The sequence below is a fragment of the Arvicola amphibius genome, chromosome 5, assembly GCF_903992535.2.
Source record: "Arvicola amphibius chromosome 5, mArvAmp1.2, whole genome shotgun sequence".
NCBI classification, from domain to species: Eukaryota; Metazoa; Chordata; class Mammalia; order Rodentia; family Cricetidae; genus Arvicola; species Arvicola amphibius.
The window spans coordinates 36,777,878-36,803,083 of NC_052051.1; the positions used below are offsets into that span (position 1 = coordinate 36,777,878).

At 39.2% G+C, this 25,206-nt stretch overlaps 1 protein-coding gene across 1 annotated transcript in view; it reads right to left on the bottom strand.

Annotated features, from left to right (window-relative positions):
• Sptlc3 (serine palmitoyltransferase long chain base subunit 3) overlaps window positions 1-25,206 on the bottom strand; it is a 107,444-nt gene that overhangs the window by 41,187 nt on the left and 41,051 nt on the right. Inside the window, exons 5-7 of the mRNA XM_038331986.1 lie at window positions 16,938-17,062; window positions 14,931-15,024; window positions 5,775-5,880 (exon numbers count right to left, since the gene is read on the bottom strand). Coding sequence (XP_038187914.1) covers window positions 5,775-5,880; window positions 14,931-15,024; window positions 16,938-17,062 — 325 coding nt within the window. The remainder of the gene's footprint in view (window positions 1-5,774; window positions 5,881-14,930; window positions 15,025-16,937; window positions 17,063-25,206) is intronic.

Consider the following 25,206-nt stretch of genomic DNA (forward strand, 5'->3'; position numbering starts at 1 on the left):
GGGTTTAATCTTCTAAAATAAAGGCACATGAGTGTCATTGCAGGGGTCACACATGATAAATGATTTCAGACCCTCAGAATTCTTAGATTTTGCTTGTCTTTAAAATGCTTTAATTTTAATTTAATACTTTAATGTAAGTAGGTAACACAAAATCTGCTAGAAACCTGACACGACACGAACAGCCATTCTTTTTCTCTGGAACTGAATTTGGCAGGAGGCAAAGTTAACATTGACAGTGTTTGTAGACACTCTTCACAGGTAATTAGCCGTTTTTCCAGGGGCTGCTCTCGCTGAGGTAAGGACCTAACCACCTGGCTTGTACTTCTTCTTCCTCCAAGATTAATGGCTCTACAATACTGCTTATTTTGGGGGTTAATGCCAGGCATATATCGAGCCCTAAGGAGAACTCAGTTTTTATATAGTTACATTCATCCACAATGGTTTCATTCCCCCCCCCCAGTATTATTGAATTTGCATAGAACCTTTTGTCATAGCGGGATAATGAGTCTGGGTGAAATAAATAAATAAATAAAATCATTATCTGTGTCACTACCACTATTTTCTGTCAAAACAATCAAGACCAAAAGCAATAAAGAAAAACACATAGCATGTTGTTATGTTTTTTCCTGGGTGAAAGGTTTTGTTATTCTTTTGGCTTTAGTAGAAGAAAAAGAAATAAAATACGGCTATAAATAAAGATAACGCCATCAGTTTATCTGAGACTCTGTCTAGGGACTTGAATTATTCTTTAGGCCACAAGTCAACAAGTTACTGATTTTTTATTGTATATAATGCATTAGTTGAGTAACAATTCCTTTTGAAATCTTCTCATCATCCTCTTCTCCACATGGAAACCAAAAATTAAGCCACAGCTCAGGAAACTTGTATGGTGGAAAACTTGTTGGCAGGCGCCCAAGATTTAATCCAAGAGAAAAGAGGAAAGGGTGTGGTAGAGACAAAGAGGTTCGAGGAGAAGGGAGGGGGATGTAGAGAAAAGGAAAGGGACGGTGAGAAGAAACAGAGACTGAGATACCCAAAAGGGAGAACAAGGAAGGAGAGGGATTAAGACAAAACCCATCTTATTCTTTGTCTTTACAGGTTGAAACTATAGAGGATTGGGGAAAGTTTATCACTGAGGTTATTCTTAACTTTTCGCAGTTTGAGGGAAGAAGAACTGTTAATCTATTCTTAGACTCAAGACATTCTGCAAATTCATCATATGCTTATGTGTACGATTTGGGAAAGGTTGACACATACTCTGAAACTCTTTAGATTCTGAAAGTTTGGGCTCCCACCATGCTGGTTTGTGTCCCAAGTTACCTGGGACATCTTTACTAGCATCATGCTTTTGAATAACTTTGAGATTTCTTATTATGAATTGATAAGGAATCTGTTCTCAGATACTACAAAAATAATGCTGTAGTCAAAACAGATGTTCGGTTTGAAATGATTTTTAGGACTAAATCAACAAAGTCACTGAAGTAATGACTTTTAGCTGGGTATGAGACAGTCACTTTGACCAGACAAGATGAAGAACAGGTCTCAGAGAAAAACCAGCAAGGCTAGTCTTGGCAGACTCTGGCTAGTCAGCTCAAGCAACATGAGGTTCCTGCCTTTTTAGCAACCTCGACACTATGGGTCATTAGAATTTTTAAACATATTCTTGCATTTAATGTATCTAATGGTGGATCAGAATGGCTTCTAAGACCATCGTAGACTGCCCCGCAGGTGGTAGACAAAGACTCGTGAGTCCAGATGCTAGAAACAGACTTTCATTGTGAACTTTTGGTTCAGCTCTGCCTTGAGCAAGGAGGGTGCTCTTTCCTTTTGCTTTTTCACTGGCTAAAGTAAACCTTGACTATTTGCTTGTGCTATCTCTGTCCTGGTGTGAAATCTTCTCCTTTGGGAAGACCCCAGACTACTGCCACAATTAGGAGGAGGGATATTCTCCAACCCACAGCAATATCTGCTTAACACAATAGTAGGAAATCAGATTAGAACCTTAGAACAATGCTATTTGACTTTTTGATACCAAGTCATGGATTCATGGGCATTTATGTTTGTGTTTTTCAATCCCCTTAATTTACAGATGGAGAAGATGAAGCCTAGATAGGATTACTTTAAGTCAGAGTGACTTTGTACTTTGAGAGTTTACAAGTTGGAGGCCAACAGACAGGTGGCCTCTTCTATCTGCAGTGAGCCTTTGTTTCACCAGGGCCACCTGGTTATTAATACCAGCTCTGCTTCATTTTACTAATCTGCCTGGGGCAATTTATCCAGGCCTCAGAGCCTCTGTTTCTTCATCTTTATAATACTCTCAGCAGCCTTGTGCAATGTCATACACTTAGAATATTGAGCAAGGACCAGACACAAGGCCAATATGAGACCTCGCTTTGCTGTCCTCTTTTTCTGTATGGAGAGCAAATCAGTTTTGCTATGTCAGCAGTTTGGTGTTTTCCAACCTGAAACCTCTTCAGTGGAAAACATGAGATTATAAAGACAGTTACTCTGTGTATGGGCTTTCTATGGGCTTTGCCCCTGCCAGGCCCTGCCTGATATGATCTTTCTTAACACTTACATATATGTTCTAAGGAGGGTACACAGCTATGGGGACCAATATCAAGATTTGAATCCAGGTCCCAGATCTGGCTCAAAATCCTGACTCCTCTACAGTTTTCGCAAAGATAAGAACTCTCATGGATGTGGCAATAATAATTATTATTGTCGCTAACTTTGGGAAGTGTTCTGGGTTCTCGGTCCAGTCACCTAGACACTTCTAGTTTGAAGCCTACTTGAAACTTTGTGACTTGAAAACTTAACCTTTTTCTTTAAGAATCATGAAATGATTGCTGTGGATGAACAGCTCGTGGTGTGGTACTTTACCTGTGGGCAGAGAAGTCAGAGACAGAACAACAACAGCAAAGACAACCCTAGGAGTTAAAATGCAAAAGAGGCTTTGGGGAGTTGTCCAATCAGGTAGGTGTGTACTGAGCTCACATTCTCAACCCTGACACTTCAGAAAGCACGATGGAAAGCAATTTCATTTTCTGGTGAACAGTTCTACACTGCATGCCCAAGCGAAAGCTTTCCAACTGGAATTTTGCTTCAGAATTTATGTGACTCTAGTCTTGGTTTACAAAGGAAAACACGAGGCTGCTAGTGGGATGGAGGCTGTCGGGATGGCATAATCATCATACAGAGAAGATGAGAGGAAGTTTATGACATGGAAACTTTGCTCAGTGTACATGCTAGGTTGTTTGATCTGCAGCAAACTGATGCAAAGATAGACATGTGCAAGTTTCCCGTTGCTGTGTACACAATCCAATCTTCCCACCAAGAGTTAAAGTATTATTCTCCTTTCTGAGAATCCAGGCTATCTCTGGGGTGTGTTTGGCCAGCAGGGCACAGCATGAGTACTGGGTCACTCTCTTAAAACAATGGCAGTTTCTGGGTTTTCTGTCTTGGAAGCCAGGTGTTCTGTTGTAAGGGAGCTCTGAATAGATGATCTGATGTCTTGTCAATACTAGATGACACAGATCCTGGTGTTGGTGGCCATAAAATCAAACCAGATTCATGTGAATGAGAAAAAGGCACCCCAGTCGCCTTCAAAAAGCCAGTGCTAAATATGTGAATGGGGAAAATTTGGATATTCCATGTTTGCTTGAATTCTTGACTGACTGCGGTCTCATGAATGAGTTCAGTGAACACTGTGTGTGGCAGCAGACCTGCCTCACAGGATCAAGGAAAATAAGAAATGATCACTGTTAATCTTTTCATATACAGCAATAGTTAACTAAGAGTCACCATTGCTCAGTTGTAGTAGTGCCTCATTGGCTTAGGGACAGAAGCATGCACCTGCAAACCTTCTCTTCCTTACTCCCCACAGGACAGGATAAAGCCTAGCCTAGCCCCTAGTAGGGTCCAGTTGCTGTAGTGGTTTCTGATGGGAATATTTATTAATAAAACATGGATGAACACTAATTTCAGCCATGATCCAAGCACTTGAAAATGTGACTTTCCTTTAGTGGAAATAAGTTCTGTTTGTTTGAAATTGGGTTCTTTTGACTCTGGTGAAAGGAGATGCCCAATGTGCCTTCCCTCAGCCAATTCATCCTCCCATGAGTCCAAGCCTGAATGACAGGTGTTTAGATAAGGGCTGCTTGAATCTCTCTCAGGCTGGTAGCTGCTACAAACCACACAGGGAGAAAGCTTGCCACTTAGGTTTATGACAGCACAGGCTCAGAGTGAGATTACTTCCTCAAAGTTCAAGTTCGGGGCCAGTGAGTAGTTAACTATCCAAGAATAGGGCTTTCTCAGCCTTGGCAGTATTGCTATTTTGAACGACAGAATTCTTCTGAACGCCTCGTGCTTTGCAGGGTGCTCAGGAGCATTCCCTGCCTCTGCCCACTAGATGTCAATAGTATTCCACTTCATGCGTGGCCACTAACACCGGCCAAATGCTCTCTGGTTGGAGATGGGGTAAAAATTACCCCAGCTTTCTAGATCACTGTTTTAGAGACCTTGTAAACACTGCACACTCCTGGGGTCGACCTTAGACAATAATGATGTAGCTGTGGAAAGCGACGTACTATGAGCTGCCATCTTTGCTACTACAGAATTCTAATCGCTTAAAATAAAATTAAAAAAAAAAGACTCTGGTTTTTATTTTATCTTTGACTTGGAGAATTCACCCCCTCTTTCCAAAACAAAGGATAGGTCACATTTCTCCTGTTACTCGGTACTGACATAGACGGCGTTTGCTTATGATTGATAAAGCTAATACCTTCGTGATCTCAATTGTTTTCAGTTGAAGTGGTTTCAAGTTAGGAAACATTAAACTGTCTATGTAGCAATGTTTGCTTTTCGTGAAGAAGAGGAAGGGCTGCAGAGGGAGGATTCACAGTGCTACTGTTGTTCTCTTGTCTCCTTTGTAGTCACACTCTGGCTTGGGGTTCCCCAGCCCTCACTTCCTTCCTTGGTATTTCATGTCTCTATCCGAAGCTCATAGGGGATAGAGCCCCAGGTTTCTCTTCTGTAAGGATTATTTGGGAATTGATTTAAGAACAGGCACTCTGAGAAAATGTTTCCTTGGCTTACAGAAAAGGGTGTAAACAGACGGAATGCTTGGGTGCAATTTCCATTTGAGCCATGGTAATCGATTTAGAAAGAGAATGAAGCAAATTCAATCACAGCCAGCAATATAAAACCACTGCTCAGAATGACTTAGTGGATATTTTCCTGCTCAGTTTAAGGAGGGCAGGGAAAGAATCCTGAGAATATCACCAAATGCTAGGATCAGCATTCCACTGGCCCCGCTCTGGAGGAAGGATTGCCCTTGAAGCCCCTGTATTCTGAGGCCAGTCATTAACCTACTTAATTAATGACTGAAATAAGTGATTGGGTTCACTGTTCACATAGGGTGTTGGGGTCACCCACTGAAACATTTGTGACAGATATCCTGATGTTGAATAGCCCAGGCACAAAAGGTGTTTGAAATGTTAGGGCGCTGGAAGGAAGCAATACAGATCAACGCTGAGGACATTTCTAAGGAAGGCTTTACCAGCATGTCAGTCCCCAAGCCTTCCAGAAGATGCACAGAGCTGTAGAAAAGACAGGAAACCCCAGATCTGGACGCTTCTCTCGGTAGCTTTATCTTGTGTTACTCCCTAGCATCTCTAAGCACCTCCTTTATTTTAGCAGGAAAGGTCATGTTCTCTTCATTGGGCAGCTTGCTGTGAGCCCCGAGTGTCAAAGGCCTCCAGTCACTCACATACCTGTAAATGCCCTCCACCAGAATGAGGATCTTCTTCCACGCTCGGCCTGTGCGGGGCTGGCCGCTGATGATGGATTCTCTCAGGAGCGTCTCTAGGCTTTGTACATCTTTAAATAACGGGAAAAGAAAGACTGAGTTATGAGAGGGCTTTTGTTTGCCTTCCTCTTTTTGTTTCATGAGAGGGTGTCAGAGTTATTTTTTTGCTTTTAACTTGTAGTTTTATACTCAGACCTGGACTTTAAGATTGCAAGGTTGGACCCAGAGAACACCTGGGAGATTTGGGGAGTTATTTTCTACTAAAGCTTAACTCTGGTAGGATGAACACTTGTGTCTGCACAGGCAGGCTGAGTCAGCTTACAGCTATTTTAAGCATCTCTTTGCCTGCCTGAGAGAATTTGGAAGTCAATACTATAGGCAAGTATATAGTGAGGCTGAAGTTTCATTGCTAGGTAAAAACTGGACCCTGACAGATGAACTTAACAGCCCCTCATCAGTTGTTTAGACCCAAGTCTGCTAGGGTTTGCAAAGAATACCTGTTGTGAGAGATCTCATTATCTGCGGGGGGCGGGTAAGGGGGGCTTGGACTTTGAACTGTCAGATGTTTTAGCAGTGTTCAGGTTGTGAAACAATATGGGATCCTGCGTGAAATATTTGTGAGCTCGGAACACACTGCTAGTAGCTGGCAATTACCAAGCCCCTTTTCTTGTGTCTAATACCCTTCGAATATTATTTTTGTCATAGGTCATTCAATTCTCTCACGACCACTGTGGAGACCTGCTACAGGTTCTTCATGTGCTGAGTCGGGCCACTGCGGCACAGAGGACGTGGTAAACTGAAGCAGCGGTTCTCAACCTTCCTAACGCTGAGACCCCTTAGCTGGCCTGTGGTTGTAAATGGCAAAGTTGGGTTTTGAATCTGTACTCAGGCCCATGGTTGTAACCACAAACTTTTACTGCCTTAGGTGAGAGTCCTTGGGCCACCTTTTCAATCTCCAGAACGCTGCAGGGCAGGATGAAAGGTTAATGTCTGCTAGGACAGCCTTGTTCACTTGTAATGGAAAATCAAAAAGACTGACAATAGAAAATGACTGGGCTTGGGCTAAGAGGCCGTTTGGAAGGACCTAGGAATCAACTCAGCTATTTGGTGTTTTATGTGCTATTTACATTTTAACTTTTCAAGTCAAAGTGAGTGAAAAATTACATAGTTAATGTGCATATTTTTGTAGATTTACTATATTTGTACTCTGTTTTTCTGCTGAAGAAAATTCACAGATCCTTGACTCTCCCCAGGGAAGGATGAGAGATGGTGGGGAAGTTATCTGAGCTCAAACGCGGTGCCGAATGACAGATACGTGCTGATCAGTGTATGCTACTGAGGCTTATAAACTGTTCCTTTTTCTTATAATAATAAACCAGTACAATCTCAGAAAGCCCTTCATGAGTTCGTCTCAGAATACTTCCCTGAGACAGCTTCTCTGTGGTCCCCAACACACATCCTCCTGCTCTCCGATATAGTTCTGCCTCTAGTCTGTCTGGAAGGTATCCACTCATCACCCAAGCCTCCCTTTAGACAGATGCATTTTGTTTGGAGCTAAGGTTTCCCTAGCAAACTGTATTTTTTTCATTTTGGTTTCAAAGAGTCTCCTCTTTTTTCTGAATGTTTCCAGCCAATGCCATCACTCACAACTAGATGGCAGCCAAGGAGACTGAAAGAAACTTTCCTGTTTCAAATTCTCAGGGCTCATAAATCCTCACCTGCATCGCTAGCTTGTTCCTACTTTACTTTTAGGCTGAATGTCAAAACCATTGAAGAAACCCCTGGGAGCAGAGGAGCCAGCCTCTCTGTTCTATAATCTACTTCAGGTTGTTAGCCTATGGATGGACAGAGAGATGGTGAACAAGAATTTGTGTTTAAATGAACATAAACATGACACTGCCTTTTCTAATTTTTTTGTACATAAATGAGACATCATACTAGTGGCTTTAATGCCATCCTCATAAAGGTAAGTCAAATTGAAATAAATTAGAAGATACTTTAATGCAGTGAAACTCTGTCTCGAAAGAACCAAAAAAAAAAAAAAAAAAACCCAAAAATAAAAGTTGTTTCTAATAAAGGGGAATAATGGAACAGGAAGTATTACATGAGGTCTATAGGGCAGGATAGAAGAGGGAACACAGCTAACACTAAAGACCTTCTGAAAAACTCATGAGAATATGCTATGTAGAAACTTCCCAAAAATACAAACGTATTTAGAATGTGGAATTAATTGTAATGGGGCACCAATGCCTTTGCTAGACACTACAGACTAACAAATAGAAACCGCAGTGTCATAAATGACCTCCATTAGATTTGTTGGCAAGAGAGGTCCCATAGAACTCCAAATACTCCAGGCTATTATCATTGCTTTTTGTTATCTTTCAGAACTTGATGGTGAGAAACTATTGCTGAAGTCACTGCATATTTGAGTCAAAGAACTTGGAGAGAGCAAGTTGGTTCTAACCTAGAAGCTTCACCCCTGTTTGCACAGTGCTAAAAGATACTATGTACAGGTCTGAGCAGTTGGGAAACAAAAGAGCCGTCTCCGTCCACATGCTGGCAGTCATTTCTTTCTGCTTCTTGAGTGTGGATGCAATGTGACCAGTTGAGTGTGGATGAAATATGTCCTACTGCCGTGACTCCCATACCATGCTCCACCCTAAAACTCTGATTCAAAACAGCCTTTCTTTCTTTAGGTTTCTTTGCTAAGTATTTTGTTGCAGCCAGAGGAAAAGTAAGTAACGCAAGTGGAAGAGGGATAAAGAGAACTTGGGATATAATGTAGTCCATAGGAGGAAACAAATTTTGGGTTTCATGAAATCTCATAATCTCAGTCTTTTGCAATATCCTGGCATGGGAAGTCATCATTAAGAACCTGTCTTTCATGTTATTAGCTTTTTTTTTAACCTGGTGTGGTTCATGTGTTATAGATGCAAACTTGGCATCTTCTATCTAACCTTAAATAGCGCCTGTGAGATATCACTCCAATCTATGAGTGTTCAGGAGTAAAGCATCATAGTATTGGAGGCAGACACTTTTAGTGTTATCCTGAGTATCACCAAGCTGCAAGCAGAGCCAGCAGAAATGAATATCAATTATATTGTTGTCCCATCTAATTCTTTCCCCCTCTGGACACCTTCTCACTTCCTTCACCTCCCGAGAGATTAGAAGACTCTGTATATAGCTCTGCTCCCTAAGGTGGTGCTTTCATGATGTGACTATAACATGGTGCACACTGGTGAGAGGGAGTAAAGCCTTCTATTTGTTTCTTACTTCTGCTGCAAGAAAATAGCCAAAATTATTGACGGAAACAAGACAATGGGAGGTTTTACAAATCTGGACATCAGAAGCTGCAGTGGGCCTGCCTGGACTAATTCACAGCTTTGGCAGGCTGGGCCATATTTCTGAAAGTGTTAGAGTCTATTGTGCTTTCTCATATTTTCCTGCTTCTACGCCCCACCTTCCTTAGAATGTGATCTGTTTCCATCATCAAAACTAAAAATGGCAACAGCAGTCTTTCTCATAGTGCATTTTTCTGACAACCTTCATTTTGCTTCATCTTCTGAATTTAGGGACCATATTACAATACTGGACCCCTGTAGAGGTTTTATTTTAAAGTTAATCAACTGACCTGCTGAATTATCTCTGTAGTTGTAACTTTCTTTCCAGGTAATGAGGCATTCGCAGGTTCTGGGGACCAGGGCATTGGTATATTTCAGGGGAATTATTTTGCCTTCCACAGAAAACTAAGCACTAGCAGCTCATTCATAATGGATGTCTATGGGCTAGGAGGTGGTAGCTGATGACCCAACTGCATAGTCCTAATCAATTAGAAGGGCAGCATTTTTCCAGGCAGTCCCAGATTTCACTCTTAGTTTGTAGAATCATTTTTAAAAAAGTTAGTTTAGCACACAAAAGAGCAGGTCTCCCTATATCATTTCTATAATACTTTCTTTGAGTTGTTCCTCTTCTCTAGATTATTTTGGGATAGTTTCTTAAATACCTTTGAACTTTAATCTTTTCATCTACTAATTTGTTTCTATCTCATTATGCTTCCTGCAGAACTAATTAAATGAATAAATAAATAGAGAGACAATGTCAATAACTAGACATGGCATATAGTAAATTCTCAATAACTGCTCGTTTCTGGTACAAAATAGCTACAGCTAACATTTATTATAAATATAAATAGTGTCATATACTTTCTGGGAGTAATAAGGCAGCATAAAGAGTAAGTTATTGGATAGGTTAAATATTAAAAACGTTTTGTAGAAAATAGATAATTAAAATTTAAGGCTATTGTAATCTCAGCAGAGTTGAAGACTTTAAAACAGAAATGTATTTGAACATACATTTTGGAAAATTATAAGAATAGGAACATTCTAAAATATTCTCATTCACCTGTCAGGTTAATGTTTCAACAAATTATCTCACTTGCTATCTATCTATCTATCTATCTATCTATCTATCTATCTATCTATCTATCTATCTACCTACCTATCTATCTTCTAAACATCATCTATCTATATCTTTCTATCTATCTATCTATCTATCTATCTATCTATCTATCTATCTATCTATCTATCTATCTATAATCTATCATCTATCTATCTATCTATCTATCTATCTTCTAAACATCATCTATCTATATCTATCTATCTATCTATCTATCTATCTATCTATCTATCTATCTATCATCTATCTAATCTATCCATTCACCATCTATTGCTTCTGAATTGAGACTGAGCTACATATATAATACCATGTACCCCTAAATAGTTCATTACATCTTCCCTAAGAAGAGAGATATACTTTTATGTGACAGTAACAGGGCTGGTTGACCTATCCTATATGGATCCAGATGTAATACCGTAGGCTTTATGAACCACACGTGTTCTTGGTTACACACTCCTCTTTGTTTTCTATGTAACCATTTACAAATATAAGTTCTTAGGTGATAGATAGTATAGTTACCCAACTTGGCACATTGCTCTTACTTAGTACCATTAAGTTTATTTGTCTCCTGAGTTTACAGTTTGACCCAGGAATAGCATCATCTCGTGTCACTCAGAACCTAAGACCAGGTGTATTTGTCACAATCTTCAGTATCTTTTATAGTAAACTATTTTCTTGGGTTGTTTTTTTTTTTATCTTTTATAATATTGACAAGACAAGTCTTGGCTTTTACCAAGCCTTTCTAATTTGGAGTTTTCTGCTCTGCATTCTATGTAAATGATGGAGAAAAACCTCAGATACTCCACTGAAGATAAAATGTCCATGTACCCATCACTAACAGTGTTGCTGTTTTCAGCTGTCCATGCTCCCTGCATGTGGCTTCTCCGACATTACTCTCCTGTGAGTAGAATCCGAAGAAAATACTAAATGGCTGCCTGTGTGGTGGGGTTTGTGTTGCTTGTTTTACATTAAACGACTGTGGGTCCTGAATAATCCCTGAAACAGTTGCATAGTAAAACATATTCTGTGGTTGGACCAACCTTATTTAACATAAGGTTCTTTTATATTGCTTTGCCTAGAAATTTCCCCGATTACCTAGGTGGCAAAACAAAGCCAAAAGACATGAATGTTGTCACGGAGCACGTGAGGAGGAAGGAGGGGACAGGAAGGGAGGGGGTAAGAAGGGATGGGGAGAGAGTGACCAGAGCACACTATATACAGATATGAAATTGTAATAAAATAATTAATACAGAAATCCATAATAAGATTTAGGTCTTCTGTCTCTCATTGTACATTATATACAGGCAATGTATTAGTTTCAACTCAAAGATTTGTATTTAAATTGGTCTGGAGATGGGAACAATCGTTTATCTGCCGTGGATGGTCCCTAGATGCCTATATGTTATAGTTTGGACCACAAACTACATTTTAGTAGAATGGAATGAAGAAATAAGTAATCAATCTTGACAATGACCCAGTTCACTTGTTCCAAATAAATCACAACCCAGCTCTGTCTATTCTAGAAGTGAGATTATTATGTTAACCGTATATATGGCTTATTCATTTCCAGGTATAAGCTTCTACTACCAGTCATCTGTCATGCTAAAGATTCAAAGACACACATTGCATTTGTGCTAACACCAAAGGAATTTGACTGGTCACTTAGTAAAAGCATTACTGTTTCTTCTTTGACTTTATCCTTGTCTCAGAAGAGCTTCATTATGAATATCAGCCTGACTTTGAACTCACAAACCTCTTACCTGAGTCTCCTGAGTGCTAAGCTTTTTGGAAGGAACCGTTATACCCAGCACAAATATACTTCTTATTAGTTCAGGCACACTGTCTCATTGGGTGGACCGGCCCCTCATGGTCCTGACTTCCTTGGTCATATTCTCCCTCCTTCTGCTCTTCAACTGGACCTTGGGAGCTTAGTTCAGTGCTCCCATGTGGGTCTCTGTCTCTATCTCCATCTGTCACCGGATGAAGGTTCTATGGTGATATTCAAGATAGTCATCAGTCTGACTATGGGACATGGCCAGTTCAGGCACCCTCTCCTCCACTGCCCAGGGTCCTAGCTGGGGACATCCCTGTGAATATCTGGGAAACCCTCTAGAGTCAAGCCTCTTGCTAACCTCACAATACCTCCCTTAATTAAGATATCTTCTTCTCTGCTCCTATATCTGTCCTTCCAACATCTCAACCATCCCACTCCCCCAAGCTCTATCCAACTCTCCCCTTCTTCCTTCTCTCTCCCCTTTCCTTTCTGTACCCCACCCCTACCCCCAGGACTGAATGAACATGGGATCAAACTGTACCCTCTGAATGTGGTTGACAATTGAGGCAAACCGAGAAGCTAACGGTAATGGCACTGGGATTTGTCTCTGCTGCATGTACTGGCTATTTGGGATCCTAGTCTATTTGGATGCACAGCTCCCTAAGCCTGGATGAAGGGGGGAGGGCCTTGGACTTCCCACAGGGAAGGGTACCCTGTCCTCTCTTAGGACTGGAGGGGGAGGGGGAAGGATGAGTGGGGGAGCAGGAGGGAAGAGGGAGGAGGGGAGGAAGTGGAAATTTTGATTCCTATTATTTATAAAGTAATAAAAATTATCGGAGGGAAAAACAAACAAAAAACAAAAACAAAAACAAAAAAGTCCAAATATACTTCTTAAATCCCTAAAAGATGTGTACTTCAAACATGAATTCTTAGTAATACCAATATAATGTGAAACTGGATGTGATACTAGATGGAAAATCAACATAACTGAAGGGATTTACTTTATCAATAATAAAATGAAAAGTTGAATATTTGTTGCAAATAGAAGAAAATGAGGCCAACATATTTTTAATTACACTGAACTATATCAGAGTTGAGCCACATATCTGCAGTCTTACTCTTCTGGAGTGCCTGGCCCTGGTTCCTCCCCCATCATAACAATCTGTTCACAGATGCTGAATGTAGTTTTCCAATGTGTGTTAATCCCCACCTGTTGGGGGACATTTGATACCCTGAAACTGTGTAATGAAAGGTAACTTTGAGTCAGGGGACAGAGCCAGCGACTAGTTGACTGAAATTAGCCATATAAATGGCAGGAATAGGAAGAGAGGAGCTGCACAGAAAGGAGTAGGGAGGGAAGTTAGAGAAGTCATGCGCTCTTCGATCTGGGACGTGTGGAGAAAAGGTCAGCTGGTCGCGCCTTCACCTCTTCGATTTATCAGGTTTTCACCCCAATATCTGACTCCTGAGTCTTTATTGGTAATAGAACAGCTTTGCTGAACACAGTACCCACCCTTACCCCCAACCTCTTCAGTTAGAGCAGGTTTTCATTGAACATTCCACTAGTTAAAAAAGGGACTCATTGAATTCTCTTGAGAACCCTCATGTGAATTCTCTCCTCCCTCATGAGACAATTGTTCTTTGGATAATCCTTCCTGCTCATTACCAGTCTTTTTTTCCTTTACTCTCTGTGAATTCTTTGAAGGAAGGTATATATTGTGGAGTAGAAACAAGGAAAGTTGAGGGGAATGGAAAGAAAGAGAGAAAGGCTGTAAGAAATAAAAGGAAGTGTGCTAATGTGTGTGCTATTGTGTGTGTGTGTGCGTGTGTGTATGTGTGTACTTGTATGAGCATGCACACAAAATGCAGGGGAGCCTCTGGTGCTAATGTGCCAGAAACAGAGATTTAACAGGTCATATAGGTCAATGTCTTCCTTAGCTTTACAGATGAGGACTTTGAATGAAAGAAAGATGAAAGGATTTGCAGAAAGTGGCCCACATCGGGAGCACATCTGGATCAGAGGACATAGGTGTTTCCAGCCATGACCTGCTTCTTTTAAGTTGTTTCCAGAGACTTCTAATGGTGTCTGATCTGACCCATAACGAGTGAAGGAATAGCCCCCTGCATCTTCTTCACTACTCACTTCACTTCAAACACAGCCCAAAAGGGCATCCAAAATCTTTTGAGATTTATTTTTATTTTGTTTTATGTCTCAATGTTTTTTCTGCATGTATGTATGTGTACCATGTGTGTGCAAGGTACCCACCACAGTCAGAAGAGGATATCTGGATGCTTGTTACTGAGTTGTAGTTGGTTGCAAGCTACCATGTATGTGCTGGGAATTGAACCTGGGTTCTCTAAAGAAGAATCAAGTGTTCTAAACTGTAGATCCATCTCTCTAGCTTCTGAAAGGGTATTTTAATAAAGTCTAAGACTTTCAGGGGGATGCAGGCATTAACGTTTTGTATGTAGGGATAAGGAAAACCAGCACTATACCAAGAAGAACGCTAACTTTTTACTTACGCATGGCTCAAAATGTAAAATCTTTGAACTTTTCCAAGACAAGGTTACAGGAAGGGCAGAATTGCGACACATCTGATAATTAATAGGCATCCTAAGATATCAATCACATCTTCAGAGGCCACGCCGCAAGACCACTCACTAACTGTGACATTAATGTGTTTTGGTAACACTTAGCAATCTGGATGCTTAATATACTTCAGCCATTTGTTCCAGGTCACCAGAGATTAACAAGCCAGCAGTGACTATAAGCATAATTGTCTTTCATTAGGCTAAGTTGCCAGTATGAAAAGCAAGGACAAAATATCATGAATAATCTTGACCTTTGTCTAGGAGCAAGCCAGTGTTCTGGATAAATGCTCAGATACTCACTGTTGTGTTTGAAGGGTCTTATGGTTGCACCTGAGAGTCGAGCCCCCAGGATGATAGATGTGTGGTTTAACTCATCACTTAAAATGAGGCATCCCTAGGCAGAAAACAAACACAAACCGCAAGATGACAAAAGAAAAGACAACATATGGGAACTAGAAGACACCAAAATCCATGTTAAGCCTGGACTCTACTTAATTTGAAAAGGTTGAATTTTAGCTGGTATTTATATGGACAAAATCTAAACTTTCAGCTAGCTCTCTAGTCTTTCAGCTGGCTCATGGAGATGGCAGCTGTTTGTAAGACATTGCATCTCTACTGGAACATTCACAGATGGTTTTCAACAGAAAGATCTTGTGTAAGTATCAGTCAGAGTCTAAAGGATTGAAGACTGCAGCTGGAGGACTGATGTGTGGCAGAGGGCTATAGACTATTTGGTACCTGATTCTGTGCTAGATTATTTAGAAGGTTCTCATTAGTCCTCTGGGCATCTCGGGAGGCATTTTACAGTAAGACATTTATCTTGTGTGCTCATTTTGCCTGTGCTAACAGCCCAAAGAGACAGAAGCATCTGTGTTTTACAGTTAAAAACTGGATAATTGGAAAAGTGTGCATGGAAGGTCTGTGTGCAGTGGGTGGAGAATACCTGCTACTCATCCATAATGCTTGTAAATTTATTTTTCTTTAAAAATTTAAAATGCATACATATAGAGCTTTGCAAGGATACCCAAATGAAGAGAAATTTTGGCTCTCTTTTGTTTTCTGTGGTCACCTGGAATTGAGTCCCCCTCTTAGATTTTGATAACTTCACATACAAAATGTTTTATGTTTTTGAGGCTAAAGAAAGCAAAGTCGTCTTATCTTCACACTGAGAAATATGTGTCTATTTATGTTTTTTGCTTTTGAAACATTTGAGAATTACTCTAAACATCATGATACCTCACATCTGTGTTCTTTACCTGTATAATTACTATAAATAGTGCAGTTATTGCCACAAAGTTCCACTTTTTTTTATAAATGTCACATATATTATATATCAGCATCTAATATGTCATTAAAATTAATCATTTCCCTAACTATTCTAATACTTCTAATGGTGTTATCTTCATTTTATCAAGGACGTTCACAGAATCCAATTTTAGATCATATATCACACTTAGGTGTCATTGCAATTTTTAATAGAATAAATCTGATTTATCGTACTTGCTTATATAACATGGGGTAGCCCACTTCTCATTTCTTTCTCAGGGGTACCCTTAAACATTCTGGCATGATTTATGCTCTGAAGTTCTTTGTGATTTGGCATATGCCTTCGGTGTTGCTCTCTTTCTGGATCACGAGCCTGTGTTCAGTTCCTCCACACTCTCTGCTTTGTTCATGCAGTCTCTTCTTTACTGTTACAAGAAATAATGTGCTAGTATATCAATGCTCTCTTGTCATAATTCTAGTATAGCCATTGCAAGCTCTCTCAAGAAGAGCTGCCAGCTCTCTTTTCCTGTAGTACCCATCCAATTTTATTTAGTATATGTTTCTCCACTATAATGTGAACACTTAAATTTACAAGGATGGGATCTTGTTCATCCTTGTATATACTGTGTGTGGCTTCATGCCACACCACGTGGAATCTCAATAATTAGTCAGCCAAATGATGCATGAACAAATGGCTTGGGAAATTTTTGGTCTAAAATCATGCTTAGTATGTGCTTGCTACGCGACAAATGCGGCTGCAAGTCCTTAAAACTTCAGATTGTCTGAGCTACTACTGAAGATGACATTTGATAAATATTTAGTCCGGCAACTTAATAACTGGGATGATCATGATGATTTGCTAGCCTATGCTGATGTAGTTATGCAAAGATTTTGATCTTGAAAAAAGGACTGTTTTGGCAAAGCTTCTGATAGAGGATTTCCATGAAGATGTAATTTTTAAGATAATACATAGATGTATTATCTATGTATCCATTAGATTATACATACAGCAGAAGAAGACACATAACAACAATTTCTTACCTTTCCAACAAGTATAGGGATATTCATTGAGTTGGTTGCAAATCCCATCCCAAAGGTCATCACTGCTTCTACATTCAAGAACTTAGCCATGAGCTCCTCCAGTTCCTTGTGCTTATCCAAGGTACCTAAGCAGAAATTACATGAGGAGTGATTCTCGCTTTTCAACAAGTCTAAGTTTAAAAATTCAAATTTCACTAAGCATACTTCAACAAAGTCCCATAGCATAGCAAGAATTTTTGTCATAGTCTCAATCTAGAAACAACTAAAAAAGCCCACTTGTTATACAATGAATGTATTAATTTTGGAAATACAGTTGAATGTAACCTAATAAAAGACAAAAATACTTTTTTGGTATTTTATGATGGATACATTTTTATGAGAGAAGCTGGACTTTTTTGAGTGTAGGTCAAGTATTCATTTATATACAGTTAGCAAATCTTTAACCCTTGAATATCAGGAGACTGATAGTTTTTGTTTGTTTTGTTTTGTTTTATTTTTGACCATGAGAAGGATTCTGGCTTTCTCTGAATGTTCTGTATTTGGATGTTGTTGGGAACACAGATATGTTTGTTTTATAAAAATCCATTGAGCTATATACTTATGGCTCCTTCGATACACATTTTACAATGCAATAGAATAAAATTTATAAAACACACCCCAAACTCCTGTATCTTGCAATTAATGGTTACCACCCTTTTTGAGATGTCATTCACCTAAATGCACACAGATCCCAGAACTTCTATAACTACTAATGATAATAATGGAATTAATCAAACCTTGGAATGTACTAGATATTCTGAGAAGGCTGCTATCTAAATGATTTCATTTAACGTTAGGCTTCCATTAGTGCCGGTAATATTACTTTACAAATAAGAAAACCAAAATTTAAAGGTTTCTCAGCTAAAACTCAGCAGAGATAATTTGACCTCTCTAAATATATGTTTTAATTATCATGACCTTTCCTCCTGTCTTCCTCCTCACCTCCCTCTTCCTTTACTTCCTCATTTTCCCACCACCTTCTTTCTTCTTTCTCTTTCTTTTCGTTGACATCTTCTTACTACATTGCCCTGGCTGCCTTCAACTTAGTGAGCCTCCTACGTCAACGCCCTGAGTGCTAGGATTACAGGTGTGCATCACCATGCCCGGCCCATAGCCTTTTATATACTTGTTTACTGATCTCTTCTTAAATACTATAATCATATTACTTCTTGCTGGTAGCACAGTTTAATACTTCCTAAATTTGGCTTTTAATCATTTCATCTTCTAGATCCAGCATCATAGCTACTAGCTATATATATAGTCAGTGAAATTTAAGAACTGAATTCTAAACTATATTTGAATTTCATTACTTTCATTTTAACCTTAAAATTAAAGTACTTATAAATATTTCTTACTAAACCCAGTGTCAGTATTTTAATAGGATTTCATTTGACTGCAGTCACGGAAAATTTAGTGTGCACACTGAGATGTCATACGAATGTAAAAAAAAATAATACCAAGAGATTTTATATTGATTATATGTTTAAATAATAAAATTTGGCTGTTAGAAAATTAAGAATGAGAGCGCTTGCATTAAATCTTTACTTGGCATTTTCCCCCGACAATAGATTTGATTATGTTTGTGTGATAAATGACTTTATCCACTGAGTCATCTCTCCAGTGTGACAATTTAAGCCGTTAACTGTCCCTGCAAACCTTGAGTCAGAATGACTGTGTTGTGTGTTGCTTCTGGAAACTCAGGGACTAAATAAATTCAGGTCTGGGAACAGAAAAACAGACAAGTGGTGAGATGGAGCTTGCACCCACGGGATTGGAAGAGCTGCTGTTGAGATCTAAGAGAGCGCAATGTTGTTACAATGTTTAGGACCATTGTAAACACGCTTCCCTCAGTGTAACTACCAATATATATTATGATTCACACTGGAATATCAAAATTCTATGCTCACTAGTAAATTAGCTCATTTATTATGGCAAAATGGTCAAAGGTACAATTTTAGAAAGTATTAAGCAGTCAGTTCGATGATTTAATTTTTAATATTCTTGTATGCAATATTGAGGAGGGTAGTTGAAGAGCAGCATTTATCTTCATGAGAAACCACAGTGTTATACAGAAACTAGTTGGCGGCCTTCTCAAACATGAATTCATTTATCCCTAGAGTTATTAGAAACAAGCCGCAGTACAGTCGTTCTTACTTAAGGCTTAGTGGAGCAGTTAAATGTTAAATTGTCACACTGGAGACATGGTTTAGACGATAAAAGCATTTATCATGCAAACTTAATGATCCGAGTTCATATCCCAGAATTCAGTGGAAGGGAAAAAACCAGCTCCACAGAGTTATTCCTGAACTTACACAAACACATCTCTCACACACAACAATAATAAAATTTACTAAAAGGTTGAAATTTTGATATAAAATATTATATCATCAAATACGTTATACAGTAGAAGGGGTAAATGAACTTTGAAAATGGAAATGTGAGCACATGATCATTTGTTGGATTCACTTTTAATTAGAATCACTACATTCCAAAGAGGATGGTCCCAGGAGTAGGCAATCAAAAGTTAGGAGAGTGGATTCTGGCCCTAGATCTGCCATGAACAGCTGAGTGGTCTCTGGCTACTGCCCCCGAAAGATGGTAAGAGATGAGGAGATAGGATTTAGGCTCTCCTGACACTGCACACATGCTTTTGTCCCACAGAGCATGGTGTCCTGTCAGAGTGGTGGCTCCCACTCACTTTCTCATATCACCTAACATGTGAACCACTCTCTGCTGCCCTTCTCAGCTGCCCTAACATAACTAGTCTGGAGATGACGTAATTATTATCCCATGATTACTGCTATTGCTCTAAGTTGATTCTGAAATTTGGAGAAATCTCTATTACAAAAAGAGCACACAGGGTGTAGACGAGCACATGTCACGCATGCCTTCCACAGACACTACCAATGTCAGAATGCTCATGTGAGCAAAACCTGTGATACTGTAGTAGATGTTTAGTCAGGATGAACAAAATACCCTCTCCTGATGCTGACATTCAATATGTATCGAGAGTTGTATGGAGTCTTTTTATGGAGAGTGAAGACGAGCATGAGCCAAGAGTAGAGGATGAAATTAGGAAGCTCAAAGATCTACGCAGGGCTAAGACAACAGGGTAACTAGGGAGCAAACATCAATATTTAGAAAATCTGCTTCAAGACAGAAGGCACCCAAATTGGCCAACTGGGTAACTTTCCTCATAAATTATTCCTGCCCAGGGGATCAAATGAGTAACTGTGTCACAACCAAATCATCCAGGCATATGTGAACAGATACTGAAGATAAATCTCAACCTTTGTTCTTTCTAAACCTGCTATCCCACATGCCCAGCTACAACAGCTGAATCACTGCAATTCCTTTCGATGGCGTGGGACGAGCTGTGAGGCAAACAGACAGCTGAGCGACTGAGGGATCTACATGTGCAAAGACATGACTTCAGAGGTTGCCCAATACAAGTACATCTTTATGGATTAGTAAAAAATATGGCTTTTTTGAACTAATTAAGTGTTGGTTTCTTATTATTCCTAAAAATGAAAGATGACTCCAGGGAGCAAAGAAATCACCAGGAAGTTGATGTGTTTCCTCTCTCCAGACACCAGGCTTGCCTCTGTCCAGGAAAGATGTTAAGTTGCAGCTGGGGGTCCAAATACTTGGCAGTTTTAGAAATAACGTTCAACAGTTTGTCTTTCATATAGAAACACTGCCTTTTATGAATCCTAATAAAGTCTAACTGTAGTCCTAGTTGACTGAACAAACAAATTCTCAATAGCTTTTATTTGGCTGATGTCAGTGGCTCTACCGATTGCTGTGTTATGTATACTTTGACTCCTGTTATTACTTTGATGCTTTATTTATCCAGCAGGATACTAAAATTTGCTCTGTGAATAAAAGACTATATATGAACTGGATCTACCCTCTTGCCAGCTCACTAAGTGATATTTTCAGATGCCAAACACGGAGTTGATTGCCATAAGTCAAGTGAACAAAAAGTACATTCAGGATAAACGAGCAACATTCTGGGCACGGACTACATGCTTGTGTTGGATTTTTAGTGACTCACCCTCAGTCAAAATGTTGAGATTTCTGGCTTTCATACTGGCATACTAATGTTGATTGATAGCAGTGAGTATGGGTCTAATTGAGAAGTCCATTTCGCAGTAACCAATTATTCCTCTGTCTCATGTGTGAGGCTATTTCCCTAACTGTGACTAGTCACATTTGGTTCATAATAGCCTGTTTGCATACTGTTTCTAGACTTGGCCTCAGCACAGGGTGTTATTTACCACAAAAACCTGCCAGCTCTCCCCATCTGTCTGTTTCAATGGTGCTGTGTTATCAGTTCACATCTGTGCCACTTTGTGTACATTGAGGATTCCTGAATTCAAGCCAGCGTCAGTTCTTTTGCCTAAAGGAATCTGGCTTTAGGCATCACACAGAAATCTTTGGGTACCCAGTTATTTTACTTGAAGCTTATGGGGTTATATTGCCTCTTGATTTACTTTACATTTTGTCAAACATTCAGAGGAAGACGAGAAACCAGATCCCTTGTCTGACGCCTGCATTTAGAGCCAAACAGAAGAAGCCCCTTGGATCTGCACACCTACTTTGGATGACGTTTTAAACGAGACACTCACCACATCTTGCTAAATTAAACCATTAGTAGATAATTAGAATCTGATGCTGGTAAAGTGTCTAAGAGAGGCTTGGATGGACAACTATGACACATTTTCTAGGTAAATGATATTGGTGAGAGAAGGGCCATTACACTGACCAAGTGATGTCTCCCCGACTTCATGTTCTCATTTTTTATTGTTCTTTTTTTTGCTTTTTCATTTTCTGAGAACTTCATACATAAGTACTGTTTTGCCACAATTTTCTCCCCTCTCTTTCTTCTCTCCAATTCTTTCAAGTTTCCCCTTTATTCCTTCTCAACGTCATGGCCTCTTATTCTTTAGTTATTATTGTTTTACACACACACACACACACACACACACACACACACACACACACTTACATATACAACTTGCTGAGTTTATTTGATGTTGATTCTATGTTTTTATGTTTTGGGACTGAAGAGCCATGGGAAGACTGTTCTTCCCTTCTCAGTAACCATTAATTGCTTACAGATCATTATCTAGAGATGGAGCCTTGAGAGATTTTCCCCGTCCTTGTTAGCATGCCAATTGGTGTTGTTTATCTTTCAAGTTTTATTTAGGCAACTATATTGTTGACATTTCATGGGTTCATTTGTCTGCCATATATAGAAGACACTATCTTGCAACAGATTACTTTTTAAATTTTATATATAATCATGGTATTTTGGTATAAATATAGACAGTGAAAATATCAAACAAATTAATATGCTCATTGACTAGCACAGTAACCCCTGTGTATATATGTACGTGTGTGTGTGTGTGTGTGTGTGTAGGGCCTCTAGAACACATTCCTTAAACAAGAAATTCTGATTATGGGGTTAGGGATATATCTTAGTTGGTAAAATACTTGCATTGCATGCAGAGGGCTGAAGATTCAATCCTCAGTGCTGGCAAAAAAAAAAAAAAAGAAAAAAGAAAAAAAAGAAACAAAACTGTAGCATCCAGGACCTAGTGGTGGGCGAGACCATTGATGTTTTCCTCTCCCAGCAGTGTACTTAGACTCGCTCAGCACTATGAAAGCTAGCCAGCAAGGAAAGAATTTTCTTGACAGTCAAGGTTGATTTCTCTATGTCCTGAATCCCATACTAAGTGCTGTCTTCAGCAATAGGGTCTTACCATTTAGTTTTGATGGGCAACTAAAAGCAATGGCAATATCCTGTGTTGTTCTGGATACTTCGGGGCTTCTCTCCCTAACGCACAGGAATAAACTTCCTGCCTGGGATTGAGATTTTTGTTTAATAATTCATGTCTCCTAGGTGCAGTACAGTCCACCCAGGCAGAATAGATCTATTCCAATTCCTTTAAAGACATATTACATCTTAAAAATTAACTTATAAACCAGTGGATTTTTATCAAAATTTGCAGTTTTGGTTAACTTACCTCCTATCCTTTGTTCTCTCTTATCTCCCAATCTCCATGCTCACTTAAATCTTTAACCCTGGAGTATTTCCCATTGTCCTTCCATGCCACCTGTATTATACTATCAAGATGTAGATTTCTGTATAGTTTTTCCCCCTATCATTTCATTTCAGTTAAGTCTTCCCTATTCTCTTATTTTCTCACTCCCACCCATTTCCATGTTTGAATCTTTCTGTTTCCGGGATTCTCTCTATTTTCATTTTACCCACATTTTACTATGTTCCCTTCCTTAATCACCAGCCCTGAAGGTCCCATATCTAATGACTTGATTTCCACATATATTCCAAATTAAATATACAAACCTAAATATTTGAATGTGGGTTCCAAATATAAGAGATAACAAGTAATGTTTGTCTTCCTGAGACTAGGTTATTGCACTCAGTATAATTTTTTCCAGTTCCATCAATTTGCCTGGAAATTTTGTGAATTTGTTTTTCTTTACATCCAAGTAAAATTCTATTGTCTATGCATTCTATATTTAATTATCTGTTTGTGAGTTAATAGGCAAAAATTGATTCTACTATTGCAAATAGAGCAACAGTACACATGGATCTGCCAGTATCTCTGTAGTAAGATATAACGGCTATATATGCTAGGTTCTCTGGTAGTTTTATGTCTGGCTTTCTGAGAAACCTCCAGGTTGGTATCTATAGTAGCTATACTAATTTACATTCTCACCAAGAGTTTGTAAATATTCCTCCTTCACCACATACACGCCACTATTTGTATTCCTGATGATGGCCATTCTGACTCAAGGAGACAGAAAACTGGGAGGGGTACGGAGTGGAGGGCACTAGAAGGAGTTGGTGGTAGTGGTGGGTGTAACCTTATTTATGGATACCAGAATTATAATTTCAGGTACTTCTCTTGTGTCACAAATTCTTATCCTTTTTGTCAAAAGGATAAAACTGGAAACATTACCCTTAACTTGCAGGAGTGTAGATTAGAAAACCACTGGATTACTTAGTGACCATCAAATAAGTAGAGCTCTGGTTTTAGCTGTGAGAAATCTGGTATAATGCAATGCACTCTTTAGTTATACCTAGGAGAATTATTCTTGGTTTTGATTTCCTAGCAGTATTGAGCAGCAAGTCACAACTAGGCCTAGACTGTGTGTTTTATCTTCTGGAGTGGAGAGGAAGAAGACGTTAATCTGCAAATTGTCAACTTTTGGGACTCTCCAGGTTTTCATCCCAGGTATCCCATTTGGGGGCATGTACTGTACTGATGTAAAATTATTGGCATATTGCATTTGACATTATTATACTTGCTTGATTCTGCTGAACCTGCAAGGCCCATTTCCACACTTTTGGAGATATCTGTGCTTGTTGAAATATGGCTTGGGAGTAACTCCTAACGCTGTGAGAGAAAGGACAATTACCTTGTCAGAACTCTATTAGGTCTCAGAGAATTGCCAAAAAGCTTTCAGAAACCAAGATATATTTTCACTTTTCTACTCCCAAACAATTCCTCTGAAAGTACCCCTCACCTTACAGGGACCCTTAAAGTGGCTTGAGAGTAATGCAAGGACATTTCATTAATCGGAATTTGCAATAATTTATCCTAAAAGGAACTGGCAGCATTTATGAACAATGGATTTGCAATATAAGCAAAATAATTGAAGTGGGAATCTTCGTAACTTATATAATGAAACCAATTGATTATAAACACGCTTGTAGCATTGATTTGCATAAAGTTGTGTTCATTAAAAACATCTTTGGTGGTAGTAGAACCTGTGCATGCTAAAATAGTTCCCTGCCACTGAAGTCACTTAAAAAAATAACCAAGATCTCCACTTGATATAAATTCATGAGAAACTACTCATTCCCAGGGAAACTTGAATAGCTGAAGCTTTATTTTTTTGAAATATGTTTGAATTTAGATATATTGCTATTCCAAGCTGGTCTTTTCTTCAGAAGCTTGAATTAATGAAACTACACATTTTCTATATGAAGCTTCAACCCCCTTAGCAAGAAGCATAAGATTACATGATAATTGGAGTTCAAGAACAAGGACTGGTCAGGAAGCTATGTTACAGGGGCAGGACAGAGTATTTACATGCTAATGGTTAAGGAGACTCTAAACTGAACACAGATTTCAGCACGTTGCACAGACTGGTAACTCTAGCACCGCAGCTGAAAATTTAGGTGTGAAATATG